This window comes from Terrapene carolina, unplaced genomic scaffold, assembly GCF_002925995.2.
Source record: "Terrapene carolina triunguis isolate 2854851 unplaced genomic scaffold, T_m_triunguis-2.0 Scaffold706, whole genome shotgun sequence".
Lineage (NCBI taxonomy): Eukaryota > Metazoa > Chordata > Testudines > Emydidae > Terrapene > Terrapene triunguis.
The window spans coordinates 2,902,566-2,921,722 of record NW_020665057.1 but is presented as its reverse complement, the minus strand read 5'-3'; the positions used below and the strand labels follow the sequence as shown (position 1 = coordinate 2,921,722).

Sequence of the window (19,157 nt, the reverse complement as noted above, 5' to 3'; positions counted from 1 at the left end):
CTCTCGAGAGAAGTTTCTTCAAGCCCTGAATATGTAATCTGAATTGGCTAATTTTAAAAGCGGTGTATGTAACATCTTGCAGCTTTTGAACCCAAATCCTCCCCCCTGCCATGACTTCACCGGTGTTACATGGGGTGAAATCCAACACAGAATTTGTCCTACTGGATCTAGATAAACTTGTGTGAGTCAAATTCTGCTCTCAGTCAGACAAGGGCAAGTACAATTACCACTGAAGTAATGGGCCCTGTTGTGTTCTCATTTACACCAGCCTAAAACAAGAGTAACTCCAGTGAGGTTAATCGTGACACACCAGTATAAAACCAGAGAGAGGAAAATCAGATCCAAGACTTAAGTGGAACTTGTGTTTGTTTGAGAGCCGCCCTTTTGGCTGTAGCTTGATTGCATACTCAAGGGGAAGGAGAATATGATTTGTTTCACTTACTCTTCATTCAGGGCACACCGTCGGTTTGTGAGTGTGCCATACTTCCTTAGAGTGTCGGTGAGTTCAGAATACAGCTTGTCTGCCAGACTCAGGGAAATCCCCTCCCATACCAGGATAAGGATCACTATCACTGCGGTTTCACAGGTATGGCCAGCTCGTTCCCGCACCAAGCAAAGCAGCTTTTCTTCGTCACTACTTCTACGAACTACCTGCATGTACGGCAACACCATCCCCCCCAAAAAAGGCATTTCTTAATGAGAAGCAAGAGAACATGAAACCTCAACAGTAATGGTAAAAAGTTACATTTGCCAATATATGTTTTCCCCCTTGATGCTTCTGACACACAGATTCTTGCCTCCACTGAGTAGTATAGTGATAAGGGCCTGGATATTTCCCTTCTGTTTCCTGAAACTGAGGGAGTCTAGATGAGATAGATCCTGTCCGAAGAGCACAGGAGAGTTGGGGTAGGTGCAATGCCACCTTTGCAGAATATCTCTGAGCCAACAGAAATGTGTCCAGGAGGGTACTATGGCAGAACAGAGCACTGCTGTAGTAGGGGGGCAGGAAAAGCTAGATACTCCCCATGGTATTTCCCTCTGCAGAGATGGCAGTAGATATTTGTACCCAAATAAATCCTCCCTAAAGCAACAGTGAATAATTTAGGCCTCTCTTCTGCAAGAGCCACACAGATTGGGGGAAGAGATTAGAAAAGCTTCACAGATGAGCCTGACCTCATTTCTCTCCCCTGATTCCTGCTGTGCCCAGATGATAAATTACAAACTTGAGGTCAGCCTCTGTGTTTTGTGACCTCATGTGCCCTTATTATTAATTATCATGTGTAAACATTATGGCAGCACGCATACGGTGGTAGGTAGGTGAAGTTCAAACAAAGTAGGAAGACAGTTCCTGCCTCTCAGTGCCCATATTACTGTGGGTATTTCTACAAGAGGGTACAGTCTGGGATACAAAAAGACTATCATTAAAAAGGCATCAATTTGTCCTCATCTTGTTTCCTATCAACCGACCCGAAGTACTCAGTAATGATCATGCCAGAGCAGACAATGTTTACTAAAAGAGTGTGCTGGCCTCTGTTGATCAGAAAGTGTATTTTCAAAACATTGTTGTAGTGCTGTTGCACCTCTTAATTATTTCTACGCTAAATGTAACAGTAAAAAGCGTGTCTAACATTCTGGATCTTATATCTAAAAGAATGTATCTTCCTTTTCATAACTCTAGGCCAAATTTTGCTTTCACTCACATGCATGCAACTCAGCTGAAGGAACTGCAAAGATGTCAGGGCAGAAACTGGCTCAGAGTGGGCAAGTGGTCAGCCTGAAATATTGTTGATACTTAGCTGTTTTAATTCTACTTCAACTAAAATAAATACATGAATGAATGATCAAACTGAACTAGATTATTAAGGACATGTAGATATCACTCTTACCCATTTAGCAATAGGACATCCCTGAGAACTTTTGCCTTCTTTTCCAGTATAGATGACCCTCTCAATCCTTATAGCTTTACCCTTCTGTCCAAATCTTAAACAAACAAGCAAATAAAAAAAAATACAATAAGCAGCTGAATTTGAATGTGGTCTGCACAAATACTTAAAATTTGAGCACATTTCTTCGTCTTATCTTAAGAAATAAACTCTTAGCTCTAAGCAAGAAGGGATGAATCATAATGTTTCAGTCTTATTCATATCAGTACAATAATATGTTGCTATGGTGAAAGAGGCCATTTTGTAAAATGTATTTAGTTGGTCATAAAGGATTAAAATTGTCCATCTGTGCTAAATTTTTCAAACCAGATAGCTCCTTTCTATAGTGAATTTGCTGTATTTGATCATTTGGAAACACTCATTTGATAGGTATTTTAACCACCCCCCTTTTTTTTTTTAAACTGTAGCTAGTCATTTTTTCAGTTTATCGTTGTCATGGAATAGTTGGGATGCAATAGTTACATTCAACTCACTTTCTATACTGACTTCTGCTTTAGACACAGCATAAATCAGCATTTATTTTAAGACATGCTCGTAGATTATCATCCATTCCTAGTCACTTGTTGCATTTAATTATTTAGTATGGATAAGGATTATGCCTGCCTTCTATACCTAAGCAGGGCTAAAGGATACACTAAAATAATGCCTTTGATAATGTGTCTGTAAACCTTTGCAGATTTGGAGATCTGGTTTGATTCTCACTTATCTTGGTGTAAATCAGGAATAATTACACGTTTGGAGTGGAATCTGGTCCAAAGTTGTGAGTGTGTAAGAACCACAGGCAGTAGCATACAGCCCAAAGGGGAGATAGTCAGCCCTCCATGCCCCCCCCACCCCCGCCATGAACCAGCTGGCAGTTTGAAGCCTGTGCTGTGCAGAACAATCACTGCATGATTTGTTGTCATTTCTAAACACACTCCTCCTTCCGTGTCCCACAGAGGCATTTGCCTAAGGCCATTGCTGATGTTGTGGTACCCTTCTGCACAACACAATAGCGTACCAAAGTTGAAACAGCCCACTTAGTTGCAAATTTGAACAGCTCTCAGTAAATGCAACATCATGGTTCCAACAGAAACATTAACTTAGCCACATTTCATAATTGGGCCAATTCCTGTTTTTAGGTGGACTTGTGCAACTCTGTTGACATCAGTGGTATTGTATGGACATAAATGAGGGTAGCATTTGGCCCAGATCACCGTCTACTATATATGTAGTATTCTAACTAGTAATAGAAAGCATTACATGTGTGTCGTGTGGCAAAGTTAACTCTGCTATTGGAACGTTCAGTTTTGCTTTTCTTATTTATGTGTTCAAATTAAATACAAATGTTTGTATTATATTTTCTTCATGAGTAAAAGAAGGGGAAAAAGGACTAATTCCTAGATGTGGTGCTATGGAGTTGCAATTCCATACTACCCCAGGTAATTATATAGCTAAAATCCCAATCATGTTGGACTACACATGTGGTAAAGGCAATTAGTATATCGCCTTTTTCCTAGTTAAAGGCTGAGATGTTAATGTACAGCTGTTTTTAAAAAAAATTAACCATGTGCAAAACAGTTTTAATTCTTTATAAAACCTTTTTTTCCTACCAATTAGCTAATCAGGTTGCACTGCAATATGTTTCTATAATATTATTCTCACAACAGTAAATTATACAGTGAAGATAAGATATACTTTTTATCTCTTCTGACCTCTTTCCTTAAGTTGCAAGATAGGAGCTGATAGTTTTGAGTTATGTGAGCAGTGTAGAGGGTGGATGAGGGAAAAAGATAAACACACGTTTCCATGGATTCATGCGAGACATTTGTTCTCACATAACTAGAAATTCCAGACCTAGCTTGCTTTGTAGATCTGAAGACTTAAAAATAAAGCCAAGTGTGTTGAAAGCCAGTTCAGTAATGTCAATGTTATGTATGTTTAAACTCAGCAATTGCATACCTGTGTTTTAGAATATTTGTATAGTTATTTCAGTGTGTGTTTTAAAGGAAGGTTGACTTAGGGATGCAGTATTAGCTGCAAGAGCCAAATAGCGTTGTAGTTCCTCAGCCATCTTGAACCACACAGCTCCTACAATATAAAAGACTCCCAGCCTGCTTCTGTTCAAGTCATTTTTGAGCTTTTCTGGCGAAGCCAGCTGAGAGTATGAGGGTTGTCAACCAAAATACCTCTAGATCTTCTCCTTATGCCAAAACAGCAGAAATTAAATGCAAAAAAGTGAATACAATAAGCTGTGAAATCAAGCCCTCAAAAGTCAAAAAGTTTGAAAAATTAAGGTTTCTTCTATAACGCTGCCAAAGTCTCATATGTAGGATTTTCTGTTTTACTGATTAAATGTAAATATTAAGGCCTAAATGGTAGAACTAAAGCCCTGAGCTGGGAATGCTGTGGAGTCACAAACATACTGCATCCCAGGTGCGGCCTGTGCCACCTTCTAAAGATGCGTGCTCCCCTGCGCAGTGAGGAGTGTGGGATATGGTCCACCCACCCTATCAAGCTGCCCTGCAGTGGCTCAGGAGCGTGAGTACTAACCACGGGGCAGACTGTCAAACCCCAAATTGGTTGTGAGTTCCTTACTCAGATTTCACCAACCAATTATCAAGTGTGAACTCCTCAGGCACTACAATAGCCTTCACATGGAGTCAGAGACAGTCCCCTTGGGTACTCCGATCTGTCTTGCTACCCAGGTGAGCCTGCCTTTGTGATAGATGAACTCATACACCAAAGATCACAGCAACATTCAGGCTACCCCCAGTCCTAAAAGATTGGTCACTTACCCCAGATCAGTTGCACTTTATATCTCACACCAAAGAAAATGCTTGTAGCCAATCATATAATAAACTATCTGAAGATTTATTAACAAGGAAAAGGAAACAAGAAAGTTGTTTACAAGGTTAAAGCAGGTAAACATATATACACACAAATGAGTTCCAATCTTAAGTTTCAAAAATAATAGAAGTTTCTATAATAAACAAGCTCTAGACATCCTTTAGGGCTAACCCAGGCTAAGCACTGGAGATCTTTTTTCTTATGCCCAGTTATCCTTGCCCCCCAGAGTCCAAGCAGCATAAAGATACAGTTCCTTCTTGTTAGGGGGTTTTATTCCCTTCACTTGTGCTTTGAGTTGAAAACTCAGCTGATGGGAAGAATAAACTTGGATGTCTCTACTGGTCCTCTATCCAGGGTTTGGGGTAGGAATTAGGTTGGGTGATGGTGTGTACATTTCTAAAATCCAAACAAAATCTCATGGTTTATCCCTTTTAGGTACCATCACAACAGGAGACACCCAGGGACTTTTTGATTTAGTGATCACTCCCACGTCTACCATGCTCTACAATTCCTCCTGAATTTGTCTTTGCAATTCGCTATTAGCATAGGCTCTGCTAGGAGCAGGGCAGGGTGCTGTAGTTTCAATGGAATGCATTATTTTTAATTAAACCCGGGAGGTTGGAAAATGAATGCCCCTGCCTGTGGTATTTCAAGAGAACCAATATCTCCCGCTTTTGGCTAGGTTCAAACCCTCTCAAATCTCAGTGCTCTCCGGAGTAGCCTCTTCGTTACTTTCCTTGACCAAATCCATTAAAGTTGAAGAAAGTGTTCCCTCAGAAGTATAACAAATCATATTCATCGCCATCTCTCTGTCATGGTGAGCCTTCAATCTACTGACATGTACTGTTTGCACAGCTCCCCTGCCATGGGGTTTCATTACATCATAAGTGACCTCATTCCCTCTCTCTTTTACTTCGAAAGGTCCCTCCCAGCAATCTTGTATCTTGTTTTCCCTCACAGGAATCAATACCAAGTCACCTATATAGAAGACTTTCTCTAGCATGCCTGTCATACCAAGCTTTCTGAGACGTCTGACTCCTTTCAAGGTTCTGATGCACTAAGTCCATCATAGCCATTAAATTGTCTTTAGAATGAGTGGCATTCTCCCCCCCTCCCCCTGGCTTTCCTAACTCCTTTGTACTACCCTCCCAGAGTCTTGAATTAAATCGAGAGGTGCCCTCACCTGTCTCTCGTAAAGGAGATCAAAGAGGGAAAACCACGTAGACTCTTGGGGTACACAAACAAGGGAGCAAACATCTCAGTCATCCTCTCACACATCCTCATCATAGACTTCAATAGCCTACTGAATCTTTCTACCAGCACATTAGTTTCTGGATGATTGTGGTGGCCTTTATATGCCTCACTCCACACAACTCCTGTAACTTTCTGAAAACGACAAGCATGAAATTTGCAACACAATTTGACAAGATTTCCCTGGGAAAACCTACCCTGCTATAACTGGTCATTAGGGCAGTAGCCACAGGTTCCACTTGTACATTAGATAGAACTCTCATTTCAGGTACCTGGTGGCAGAATCCACCACAGCCAGTATACATTTCTTTCCATTCCTGGAAGGTCTGGGTAGGGGTCCCACAATGTCTACAGACACTTTGGCAAACACTTCCTTAATGATGGGCAATGGCTGCCAAGGTGCCTTGCAGAGTCCATTTAACCTTTTATGCTTCTGACATATGACACAACTCTTACAGTTTTTTTTTCCTGTCTCACACATGTGAGGCTAATAAAAATTCTGTTGGAGCCTATCACAGGTTCCCTTCACCCCTAAATGTCCAACAAAGGGGCAATCAGGAACTACCTGCAGCCACGCTGTCCTGTACTTATCAAACATAAGCACCTGCTTGCAAACTTCACCACGGTGCCTCCTTTTCCTTATGGAAGCCTCCCTCTACAACAAACCTCCTTCTAGAAAAAAAATCTACCCTTTCCTTCCCCAGTCAGGGTATTATTCTGAGCTGCACTCCTCTCCTGGTGCAGGGAAGGATCAGCCTGTTGAGCCTCAATAAATTCCTTTTGTGTTTTACTTAAGTTAAGAGCAGACTCTGGCAAAGCCATGGAATCTCTGGGGAGAGACTGTTACTCACAGCTTATAAAGGACTGAGGGTATTTCCCTCCCCCTTGCAGCCCTCCCAGCTGTCTGTAGATAAGCCAGGTGAAGTACAGCTATACTCTTTCTGGCTGCAAGTTATGACATTAACCTGCTTAGACATGGCTAAGGTATCACTACCTATTACAATATCAGTGGGAAGTAGATTCCTAATACCCACAATAATATCTCCTTTAAAATCCTCAAACTTAAGGTAGACTTTGGCCAAAGGTACAGAGTATTCAGCCAAAGCTTAATATATTTAAACTCTTATCAGGAAGTCTGTCTTCCTCCCTTACCAAACTTTCCTTGACCAAAGCGAGGACCTTACAATCTATGCCATTTCCATTTAGCATTTTACATAAATTCTGAACTACCTTCCTAAGGTTCAGTCCTAATATAGTTCACTATTATCTTCTCCTGCTCTATTGCTGCCTCTGAAGCAAGGGTAGCGTCATTCACTGTGGCATATGGGGGTGTGGATTGTGAGGTCACCTTAAGTTTTAGGCAATATGATTTTATATGGCGGGGAGCCCCACAGTGATGACAGACTACTTGATTTCCCTTTTGGTAGGGGATTTTAAACCCTGGGTTCCTTTGTTGTTGTTATTTTTTTTTTAAATCAAAGTTGGGGTTACATTTATTTCCAATCTCCTCTTTCTTCTTAACCTGGGTGACATGAAGATTTCCCTTCCCCTGGGATTTACACTCGCCATGGGCCCTTAATGCAACATATTTATCAGCAATTTCTTCAGCCTCGAAAACTGTGGTTGGCTATTTGTCACAGATGGCTGCCTTTCTCACATCTGTAACTACCCATAACAATTGCTTCTGAGCCATCAGATCTGTTTTCCATGTTCACCTTCAGCATTCCTCATCATCACAAGTCGCCATTATCCTGGCACCTCCCAAGGGCTACAACCTCCATTTCCCATTTTCTCATATAATTACACATTTTATGTACATATTCAAGATGACTGACATTGTCAAACATTCTGAGGTTTCTATACTTAAACTGATAAGTCTCAGGGGTAATCTTAAATCTTTTCAATATGTTTTCTTTAAATTTTATATACACCATGGCATCACCCTCCTCCATATCATTAAAAACTTGTCTGGCTTTCCCAGTTAATCTGGTTAAGAGGATAGACATCTGTTTCTCTGCTGGGATATAGTGCATCCCACATAGTCTCTCAAAGGTGGACAGGAACTCTTCTATACAGTCAGTTTCTTTATAAGTTGGGTGGACTTTCTCCCACTCCCTTGCATGGTGGTGGTGGTGGGGTGTACTCACTGCATGGAGAAGCTCTTTTTGTTGCTCCAGTATTTTGAGCTGCATTGCTTGAACTTCCATCAGATTCAAGTGGGCTCTCTCTTCTGCTGCCTTGGCCTCCCTGATTGGCAGTTCTGCTATCGGTCACTGGTGCTTGCGTTCTTCTTGGGCTCTCAGGTCAATTGGGCCAGTTTCCCTGTGGTGGTCTCCTCTGTGGCATCTAGGGTAGGAGGGTCCTAGGGCTCCACCACCTCTTCTTCCCCTGGTGTCTGGTCAAAACTTATGAGCAAAGTTCTCAGCTCTTGAAGTGGGGCCTTCTTTTTATAGGATGGTCCACTCTCCAAATGTAACTGTTCAAGTTCTTTTCTCACAAGACCATCATATGACTGTGGTTCACTCATTGTGTCTATTATTTATCTTTTAGAACTCTCAGTATCAATTTAAAACTTTTAGTAGTGCTGGGGTTAAGATCTATAACCTTAATTGACCTGTGGTATGTGAATCCTGTCACGACTATGCCAATGTCAAGCTGTCCTGCAGTGGCTCAAGAACGTGAGTACTAATCACAGGGCAGACTGTTAGGGAACAAGGCACAAACCCCAAATTGGTTGTGAGTTCCTTACTCAGATTTCACCAACCAGTTATCAAGTGTGAACTCCTGAGGCACTATAACAGCCTTAACATGGAGTCACAGACAGTCCCCTTGGGTACTCCGATCTGTCTTGCCACCCAGGTGAGTTGCCTTTATGGCAGATGATCCCTTACACCAGAGATTGCTCCGAGTCCCAAATGACCAGTCACTTACCCCGGGTCAATCACAATTTAGATCTTACACCAAAGACAACGCTTGTAGCCAATCCTATAGTAAACTGCCTAAAAATGTATTAAATAGGAAAGGAAACAAGAAAGTTATTTACAAGGTTAAAGCACGTAAATATATATAGACACAAATGAGTTCCAATCTTAACTTTTAAAAAGTAATAGAAGCTTCTATAATAAGCAAGCTCTAGATGTCTTTTAGGGCTAACCCAGACTAAGCACTGGGGATCTTTTTTCTTATGCCCAGTCATCCTTGTCCTCCAGAGTCCAAGCAGCATAAAGATATAGTTCCTTCTTGTTAGGGGTTTTTATTCCCTTCCCCCTTGCCCTTTCAGCTGCAAACTCAGCTGATGGGAGGCACCTGGATGTCTCATCTTCATTGGGGGGGAGGGCACAAAGTTTTTTGTCCTCTTTAATGTTCCACAATAGTTTGTCTGGAGTTGAGAGGCCTTCCTTGTTGGCCAGGATGTAACACCTTCTGTTGGAGATCAGCACTTTACATTAGTTAACATCTCTCTTGTCTGGTGATATACACAGTCACAGAGGCTTATAATACAACGATCAAATATTACCTTACAATATGGGACACAGATGTTCTAATTAATGATGATTAATGCATGCAGGAACTTACAAGCATTCAATACAGTCTAAACAGTAATCACATTTTTATAATTCTAATACCTATTTTAACAATACTAACGCACCAGTGAGCCAGATTGATGTCAGCTATGTATTTGTCAGTTTCCAAGTGAGGCCTGGGACCCTGGCATGAACCAGCCAGCATCACACTTCCTTGTTAGAGTTGCTAATGCTGCTTACCATGCTAGCCAGAAGTACGTGGGCTAGTGCAAGGTCTGCAGCTGGAGCCAGCCCTGCACAGGAGTCGCAGGGGAAAGAAGCTCCTTATACTGTACCATTCCCCTGTTCACCTGCTAGCTTCAATCTGGCCCCAATAGATCAGGTCCAAATCCTACAGTCCTTACTCAAGCAAACTTCAAATAGCCTGGGTATGGAGTAAGTAAAAACAGAGAGACAGCAGAGTGAGGACCTCAGGATTTGGCACATAGTGTCTATGCACATATGGGCTGTGCAGTATGGCAGTTTTCAAGTGGCTGCAGAACCTTACTGTTGTATGCTGGAGTTCTCCACTTTAACACCTTATTAATGTTAGCAGTGTTTTACATTTATGTAATATATAAATGACCCACATCTCTATATAACTATTATATACGTATCCTAAGCATTTGTTTTGCTGGTAATCTGGAGAATACTAGTAACGCAGTATCCTGTGATATATAATTTATTCTATCAATCTGAATAATGCTCTCTTCATATAATGGAAGGGAAGATGTTTTGCTAAAGAATTGCTTATTGAGTGTCAGGACCAAATCTTACTTTGCTCCCATTATTATAACTGAACACATTGCAGGAAGAAAGTGAGTAGGATTAAGTCATTTGAAGTCTTTTTGTATATAACATTTTGCTTGAAGTTTGCTTTTCGGTGCTCTCATCCCTCCATCTTCTTCCTATCTTGGCATGTGCATCCCCCACTGGGAATACCAGGTCTATGCCTGCTTTTGCAGCCATAGCCAACACTTGCTTGGCAGGCTTATGAATACTTGTCCCCGCTTGGGTTTGCTGGCATCTGTCTCAAAGTGGGCAGCCTGTGCCAGCCAGCAGACTATTAGCCCTGTCAAATATTGTGACTCTCTGGTGAATAGCACAGTACGTAAAGCTGGCAACACTGGAGTAGCTAAGCCTACAAATAATTACTCCATTTGCAATTGTTTACTTCTTTACGTGCAAAGACTGGAAAAATTCTGACATACACAAAAGGATAAATGTTAATCTGTCCTGTGCCTTTGCGCTAATTACCTTTCTTCCATGATTTCTCTAATAGCTGCCACGTTAGGACCGGCTCCTAGATGGGTATAGAAAGGACCTTCGTCTTTTTCAATAATTTGCTCTGTTTAAAATAAAATAAAGGTTATTGCTTTAAAGCATAATTATTTAATATAAGAAATTGCATTGCAAAGCTTACCCACAGCTGGCCAGGTAAGACCCTGTTATGAATTTTTGCGGGCCAAACTTTCACACATACATGTCTAAAGTAGGCCCACAAATTATGCCCAAGTGTATTTGCAAAACATGAATTTACACATGTATAATGGGTGACAATGTGTGCAAGTAGATATTGCACGCCATTGTACCTTTTGCAAGCATAAATGCTTGTTTTATATTTGCAGTTACAGTGAAATTAAAAATTAGCATTTCCCAGTAGTTACTGAACAGTGATTTCTCACCCCAGTATTTAGAAGGGAGGACTTTTGTGGTCACATTGTCAAACATCATTTCAGGGGGCTATCAAGTATCTGTTTTTTGCATGTATGTGTAACTTATACACCTAAGGCTTGAAAATGTGGCCCCTAAAGTTAAACACAGCTTGAGTGGAGAGCGGACTCTTCTTGTTGAGTTCACAATTGCTGTATTAGCTGAAAAAGGGGTGGGGTAGACTGGGGCAAAGCTGAGATGAATGCTAGATGTTGAAGAAAAGCCTCTTTGTGCCGAATACATTGGAGAAATTATCTTAATATATCCATTATGTGAAAATGCAGGGTGATCTACTCTGTAAGTATCAGTGACAAGTTAAAACTACAAATGCAGAGTTTTGATTTCCCCATTCCATTTCTACAAGATTTCTCAAAGTGTGGCAAGGAGAAACAAGAAACCAGCTTCCAGTTTTATATTTCTCCTTGCAGTATGGTAATGCACTACAGTACTTTTTCCCTTCCGCCCTGTGTTAGTTTTCCTGAGATTCAACTCAAAACATTTTAGAAGGGGGGAAAGATTAACTTTGCATTTGTAGAGAACTATATTTCAACTTTATATCCTGGGGCAGGCTGTGTGTGTGTGTGTGGCAGAATGAAAAGGAGCATGCCAGCTACTACACTTCTGCTCTTCCTACAGTGCCAGTCCTGCTCTGTGCAGAGTGGGAGGGGATCCATGGACTTGCCCCTTTGCAGCCTCTTGGAGGAGAGCAGAGATGGAGCAGTCCCTGTGCTTCCTAAAGCACAGTGACTGAAGTTCCGCTTGGCCCTTACACTGGTCATTACCAGGGGCGTGGAAGGGAAGAAAGGAAGAAGGCACCTATGTAAAGGGTCATGCAAAATCCAACCCTCTGTTTTAGTCAGCCCTTACTCAGTCAAACGCTCAGTAATTTGACTGTGTATCTGAGTAAAAATGGAGTGAGGATCTCAGGTATTGGCCCCAAGACATCTTTCATGCAATCAATATCTCCAACCTTGACTTAAATAATACTGCATCAAATTAAATTGTGAAGCTGATCTTTTTATCAGATGTGTTTGCATAATATATGCCTGCGCTGAAGGAGACTGGATACAAAGAGATAAACAGATTGAAGAATCTACTTTATATTAGATTTGTATGCCATACATTAATGTACTAGCACACAAACCAGACAGATAACTGCTTTGTAACAAACATATGGTGGTGCTCTATTTTTAGTGTAAAAACTAGTGTTGCTGGAAAGAAACTGAAACTCTCCCTTGCTAATTGCTGGCATTCTCAAAAATCAACCCAAAATAAAACCAAACCAAACAAAACCCCAACAACTTTGAAAGTCACCGTCCTAATTGTGAATTAACAATGTATTTTTAGTACATTTCTTGTCACTTACCAACACAACTGCATGATGGGAAATCATATTGGGTTTTGACAGGTGTGTCCAATAAATTTTTTACAGGAGTATCCAATAACTTGGAAGGTGACTCTAAAAAATTATTTAGAACAGATCCAGCTGTTCTTTTAGTTGGGGTTTTTTCAGCAGAAGGAATAGCTTGTTGATCTAAGGCTGTGGTGTGGCTGTCAAATTCTGCAGCAATAGAATTTCTTGATAGGATAGTGATAGGGCCTGCTGTTTCAACCTTCACATGCTTAGGTGATTTGATAGTAAGAGCTTTGTGATCAAACAGTGATTTGACCTGAATCTGTTTCAGCTGCTGTTCCATTGTCTCAATGATACTCTTTTGTTGCATGTTCTCACAACTGAAGTGCTGATTCTCTTGTTTAATTGTTTTTTTCCATGTTTTGTTTTCCAGCTGTCCAGTTGATAGATGCATGCAGATATTAGACTTTGAGCCAGCCTCAACTTTTATAGGCTTGCGCATCACACTGGGACAAATTTCAGGTTTGGGTTGTTGGTGTATTTGCTGCTCTTGCTTTTGTAAGAGATGCCACCTGAGAGCAGCATGGTTTTGAAAATCCTTGTGGGGTTGAGCCTGAAGGTGACACCCTCTCTGGTCTTGTGGGAGAGTTTGTTGACTGTGTGGTAAGTACCTTTGCTGAATCGGTGTAGCTTGCTGGCTGGACATATCTTGTTTCAAATTTCTACCACATCCCTCTGGTTGTTGGAGTGGTCGCTGTATAACTGAAGCCTGTTGAGTTTGTTGCTCTTGTTCTTGAAAGCAATGATGCCCTTCTTGCTTTGGGGTCATACTATTTGGATAATATTGCATATGTTGCAAGTCCTGCATTTTGTTTACTCCAAAGAGTTCAGCATTTATGGTGTTTTCCTTCTTCTCAGAAACCAAGTGCATACAGCCAGGATGCTGCAGATTAGTATTTGTTTTCAGAATCTGATTGTAAAGGGAAGTTTTACTGTTGCTACTTTGTTCCTGCTCTAGTCCAAGCTGAGGGTTATGAGGGAACTCAGTTGGTTTTATATACTTATTCTCAGTTTGAAAACATTCTTCTCGTTTAAGCTGACTGTAGGATGCCCCATCTATTTGCTGTTCACTGTCACTTTGGGAATGGGAAAAGGTCTGAGACACTTCTTTGCTTTTCCTTTGCAGGGCTTGCTGCTGGTGGTGATTTGGGGTTAACTGGGGACTGCGTGACACTTGTGTCTGCTGCGCCTGTTTTTGCAACATCTGTTGTAAAATGTTTGAATGTAAGAACTGTTCATTCTCTGTTGTCTGGAGATTCAAGTACTGCCCCAAAGGCGGCTCAGTTTGTTGTTCTTGTCTTGCTTGGAAATGAAGCTGCTGCGTATGGTGTTGCTGCACATAGGACTTCACCAGAGAATTCATCTTTGTGAGCTGTGGCTGGGGAGAGTGCTTTTGGAACTGCAGCTGCTGCTCAGCTATAGGATGGGCTAGCAGTGGTGCTGCCTCGCTTTTGTACAGTTGAGGCATTTGTTCCTGTTGTATTATTTTCTGGCTATGGGACTGTCCTGAAGGCTCTTTTAATGCCTCAGGATTCCCAGTACACTGGTTTGAATGCATCTGTTCCTTTGGATTTGGCTGGAACTGGAGAATTGACCTCAATAAAGCCTCACTGGGCTTCTGGGGGGAATCTCTATGGTGAAAATGAGTGGAAATCAATTCTATCCAACCTGGTTTTGGATAATGTTGAGGCTGCTGTTTTGCTTGGTCTTTTCCTTTCTCAGGAGGGATCTCATGTTCTTTTTGTCCCAGGGGCTGTTGATAGTGTTGCTGCAACTCTCCATTGTTCCCGACTACCTGCAGATCTTGGATGTGAGGTTCTGATGTTGGCTTTATTTCTTCTGTGCATTGCTGAATGGAGGTCATCATGGCAGCTGGCAGATCACTTTCACTGCCACCCTGTTGTGACACCTCAGGCTTCTGTGGAAGCTTCTGTTGAGAGTTAGGTTGTTGCTGGGCAAGGTCAGGACTCTTGGATATCAGTTCCTCCTGCTGCCCTTCATTCTTCACTTCTATAGAAAGAGTTTCAACATTTCTGTTGTCATAGGGGTGATGTCCTTCTGTAACCGCAATGGACAGAGTGCTGTTCTTTTCTGGAGCTGGGGGAGGAGCAGAAGCAGGAGGAGGAGTGAAGGAATCCTTATTAGACATTGAGTTGTGCACCATTTTTTTAAACAAAGCACCATTTTTTTCTGCTTGCTCTGAAACCCCCTCCAGGCTATTGTTGTGAGCTTGCAGATTACTGCTGGAACTTAGAGAGAGACCTTGGTTGGGTGCCCGCCCCATATTTCCATGAACACTATCGTTTCCTATGGGTAACTGTTGTGTATCATAGCCTAGGTTTTGTTGCTGTAGCTCCGATTTCTGAAGCGAATAGCTACCTGGTAATACAGGTGGTTTACTGGAGTCTTCCATATTGTAGACCTCAGTAGCCACTACAGCTGGCACTTGAGGCAGCTCAGAGTTTGAGGTCTGTGGGGAAATGATCTGCCCTGAGGTATGGGATGAATGTGTTGTCTCATAGGACAACTCATTAGTAGCCTGACTGTTAATGGCATTTATGTGAGATGTGTTTTTCTGCATTGCAATGGAAACATGGTCTGGATAATATTGAGACAGTGTTTTTTCCAGGAGTTCACCATGCATGTTTTCCATGGAAGAGGCAGAAACTGTAGCACCATTAGGCATTGGCACTGCCTTGTTCTTAAGTAGTAAGACAATGTTCTTGTTGTGGCAATTAATGTTTTCCCTCTCTTGCTCATTCTGAATCTGGAGAGCTTCAGGATTTTCTGAACCATCACAGTTGTATCTTGAAGACTGTATAAAATAAGAAGCTGCATTTTCTTGTCCAGTAAAACTCACAGATTCCTTCTCATTGCATGAATTGCAGACAGTTGGTTTTTCATTGTTTTCCCCTGGCTCATCTTTTTCGCCATTTACCTCTTCATCTTGTTTAATTTTCTTGTTCTGATGAAGGCCATATAGAGAAGGCTCACTAAAAGTGCGTTTTATCCCACCATTTTGCATATACTTGGAATACACTCTCTTTTCCTGTAGGAGGTCAGGGCTGGTACGGTTATTTGGCTTTCCCTTCACGTGAGGTATTCCATAGCTGTTCTTAAAAAGTAGCCACTTATGGTCACCATTTACTTCAGCATGGGTTCGCTCTGTTAGTGGACTTCCATTCTGCAGCTTCACTGACAAAGGCTCCACCTGGCAAACATGAGAAGGATGTGGTATTAAAAATGGGCTCAATCTATTGCCATCAACATGGTTGGTTCTATCCTGTTCCATCTGGCCTGCTCCGGGGCCATCCACAAGGCTGCCCTTTTAACGTATCTGAAAGAGAAAAAGGGAGGGAAAAGGGTGTAAGTTTAGTTTTATTTGATACAGATCAAATCACTGACCAGACACAATATTTGAGCATCTGCCCTCCTGACTTATCTATGCACAGCATGCCACGTTACAGTGGTCTCCCAATGTTTTCTGAGGGTGTTTTCAGTAGCATTGGACTTTGGTATTATAAAGTGTCATTTTTTCATGCTGCAGTATGATTTATTTTTAATAAATGAAGGATAAAATTTGAACTGAAACAATATCAGATTGGGCCTGAACATGTGAAGCTGATGGTGGTATGCAAGCAGAGTGAAACTGAACTAGACGGACCTGCTTTTAAAATGCAGGAAAAATGCTTGGTTTCTTAACTTGAAACCATTATACTTTATAGCAAAATACTGTCTTAGTTCACATTTTAATTTGACATGCTTTCTAAAGTTCAGCACACGATTAGTTCAAGTGTGTTTTCAAACTTGATAAGAACATTTTCAGCACCATGTAAGTTCCTAACACTGGATGCACAGGTGAGAAACTCAGATTAGTATAGAAAAGGGCATGCAAAAATAAACTGGGGATGAGAAAATGCTGTTCAAACAGAAATATACTTATCTTAACGCTAAATCTCTTGCATGACTAATAATCATTTTTTAATGAAAATATAAGTATTTACTGCTTGCATACTCTTTGCCTGTACTTTTCTGTAATGATTTTTCTTCCAAGTAAGGTGGAAAATCATGCAGAAACTGTAGTTCCCAGACTTAGAGCTAATCCTGTTATTTGATTATAGGATGCCAAGCCTCTTTTGTCTGATTTGAAGGATTATTGCCACCAAGCTTGCTGGTTAGAGAGGTACCCCCGCCCCTTTACTTGTCAGCTGTTTGACAAGGTCATTTAAAGTTGGTTTTCCAAAGATCTCACCCTTAGCAAAATACAGGCATGAGAAAACAAAACAAAAACTGACTTCTCTCCACTGGAATCCCTACACTCATTCATTATTGTTACAGTACCAACATTACCATGATGCATTTATTTAAGGAAAAAAATTAAAATCATGGTATTCATATGCAACAGACTGTACTTGCTTGACATTATGAATGCAGCCTGTGAGTATGCCTTTAGAATTTGTATTTTTGTTTTTGTTTCGCAGCAAAGCCTAAAATCTGAGTGTCTTGGATTTGAATTGGGTTGTCTGGAAATTCTTCTCTTCAATAAATATCTTAATATTCAATAAAATATTTACCTTTTATATAAAAAAGGTTTCACATTGGATAAAAGTGCTGCCAGGGTGTAGTGAACAAATTCCACCCAACAACTGTCCAATTCTGGTTAGGCAGATCAACTGAAGGTTCAGAATGACAGAAAACGTAGAGAAAGCTGTTGTTGAACTCTCTCCAGAATTTGTTCTTTGTTGGTTTTATCGTTCTCCACCAGCCCAAATGACAGAAGACAGACTGGCAGAGCACCTTGCAGATGTTGGAAGGATTGGGAAAGTTAGGAAAATGAGGCAAATAATAAATACATAACGTACTAAAGGTACAAATGAGTCTAAGGTAAAAATTTTGACTCAGGGAAATTTTTGCAATGAAGACATTACTTCTAGTTTGCATAGAAAGGGAATATGAAGGGCTCTCTATTATTAATTCATACTTGCTTGGTCTGCTAAGCAAGCTTGAGCCTCACAAGTGGCTGATATTACCACTCCACAGAGAGGACTATTACATTTGAAAATTTCTCCTATCATAGTAGATTTGCCTCCAAGAGCACAGAACAGGATTATTTATCCTCTAATTTTTTTACAATATCAAATTACACCTAATTTATACAATGTGCACTGAATTCCAGGGTATTATTGCCTTACTAAGCTCAAGTGAGTAATAGAATTCAGAAACGCTCTTTAAATAAGAATTGCTCTTGGGGCCATGTAAAATTACTATAAGCAGAATTGATAGCATTATATAAGATTACTGGGATTCCCTTTCTGTTCAGGGCGCTGACTTCAAAATAGGGACAATCGAAGCATCACAGGTGCATGCTAGTCAAAACTGGACAGCTGGACATACGATAACCACACCCCCTCATTAGTTCTTAAATGTGCTTTTAACCCTTTTCTCGGTGTGCTCGGATTATTCTTTATACAAGGAAAATATGCTAGGGTCACATTGCTTCCCAAAACCCCACCTCTAACAAAGTGAGTTTATAAAGTAATTTGAAAAACAGAAACTAGAGATGGAGAAGATCAGTTCTAGTCTGCCCCCCTAATAAAGCAGGATTCTTCTGTGTACAATATATATTCCAGCATCTTGGCCTGGCTAGCTTTAAGAGTCCCAGGTGATAAGGCATTCCTGGGGAGACTATTCCAAAGCACAATAGACATCGCTGTTAGACTGGCACATCAGGGAAACTTTCTAAGTTCCTCTCATTCCATATAGTTCTTTGAAATAAAAATGCAAAGTAAAGGATGCTGCAGAATTACATTCCTTCCCAATGGGGTGAAAGAAACATTCACCCTAACCTGAAATTCCTTCCCTTTCATTCCCTACCTGCTGTCTTTTGATACCTTAGCTTGCAGCTGAACAACAACTCTCAGAGGTGAAAGATGAGTGTGTAAGCTGCTAAATGACACAGTATTCTGAGCAAAGTACAAAGGAACAGTAATTAACACTGCCCTATCAGATTATTTTTTATTTCTATCAAAACAAGGTATTAGTCTGTGTGACTGAGCCAGAGGAATCCTCTCCATTGTCCTCAAAGCATATCAGTATTTTAACACTGGTGGTTGAACTCTACTTTATCACAGAGGGTAAAGTTTAACTCTTGTTAAAAGTTTTCAAAAGCTCCTTTTGCTCTGTGTTTTGTTGATGGATAAAAGAGCCTCCATACTTGAGGAGTGTGTGGCCTGTATCTAAACTCAGCATGCAAACCTTCGTGCAAAGTGTGCCTGCTCCTCAGGAGGGAAACTCATGATCCTTGAAAGCCACGTATTTCCTTCCTTACTATATGACAAAAAATACATGCACTCTTCACAGGCTTCTCAAAAGCCTCACACTACAAATCAACCAATCCCTTGGATTCTGATTGGCTCCAGCATAAAAGGAGGTGGTGGAAGGCAA

General features: G+C 41.0%; 1 protein-coding gene across 1 annotated transcript in view; it reads right to left on the bottom strand.

The window, feature by feature from the left end:
• The window catches only part of TET2 (tet methylcytosine dioxygenase 2), an 87,646-nt gene that overhangs the window by 15,508 nt on the left and 52,981 nt on the right, over positions 1–19,157 (bottom strand). Inside the window, exons 2-5 of the mRNA XM_024206559.1 lie at positions 12,666–16,050; positions 10,844–10,934; positions 1,887–1,980; positions 443–651 (exon numbers count right to left, since the gene is read on the bottom strand). Coding sequence (XP_024062327.1) covers positions 443–651; positions 1,887–1,980; positions 10,844–10,934; positions 12,666–16,005 — 3,734 coding nt within the window. The 5' untranslated portion in view covers positions 16,006–16,050. The remainder of the gene's footprint in view (positions 1–442; positions 652–1,886; positions 1,981–10,843; positions 10,935–12,665; positions 16,051–19,157) is intronic.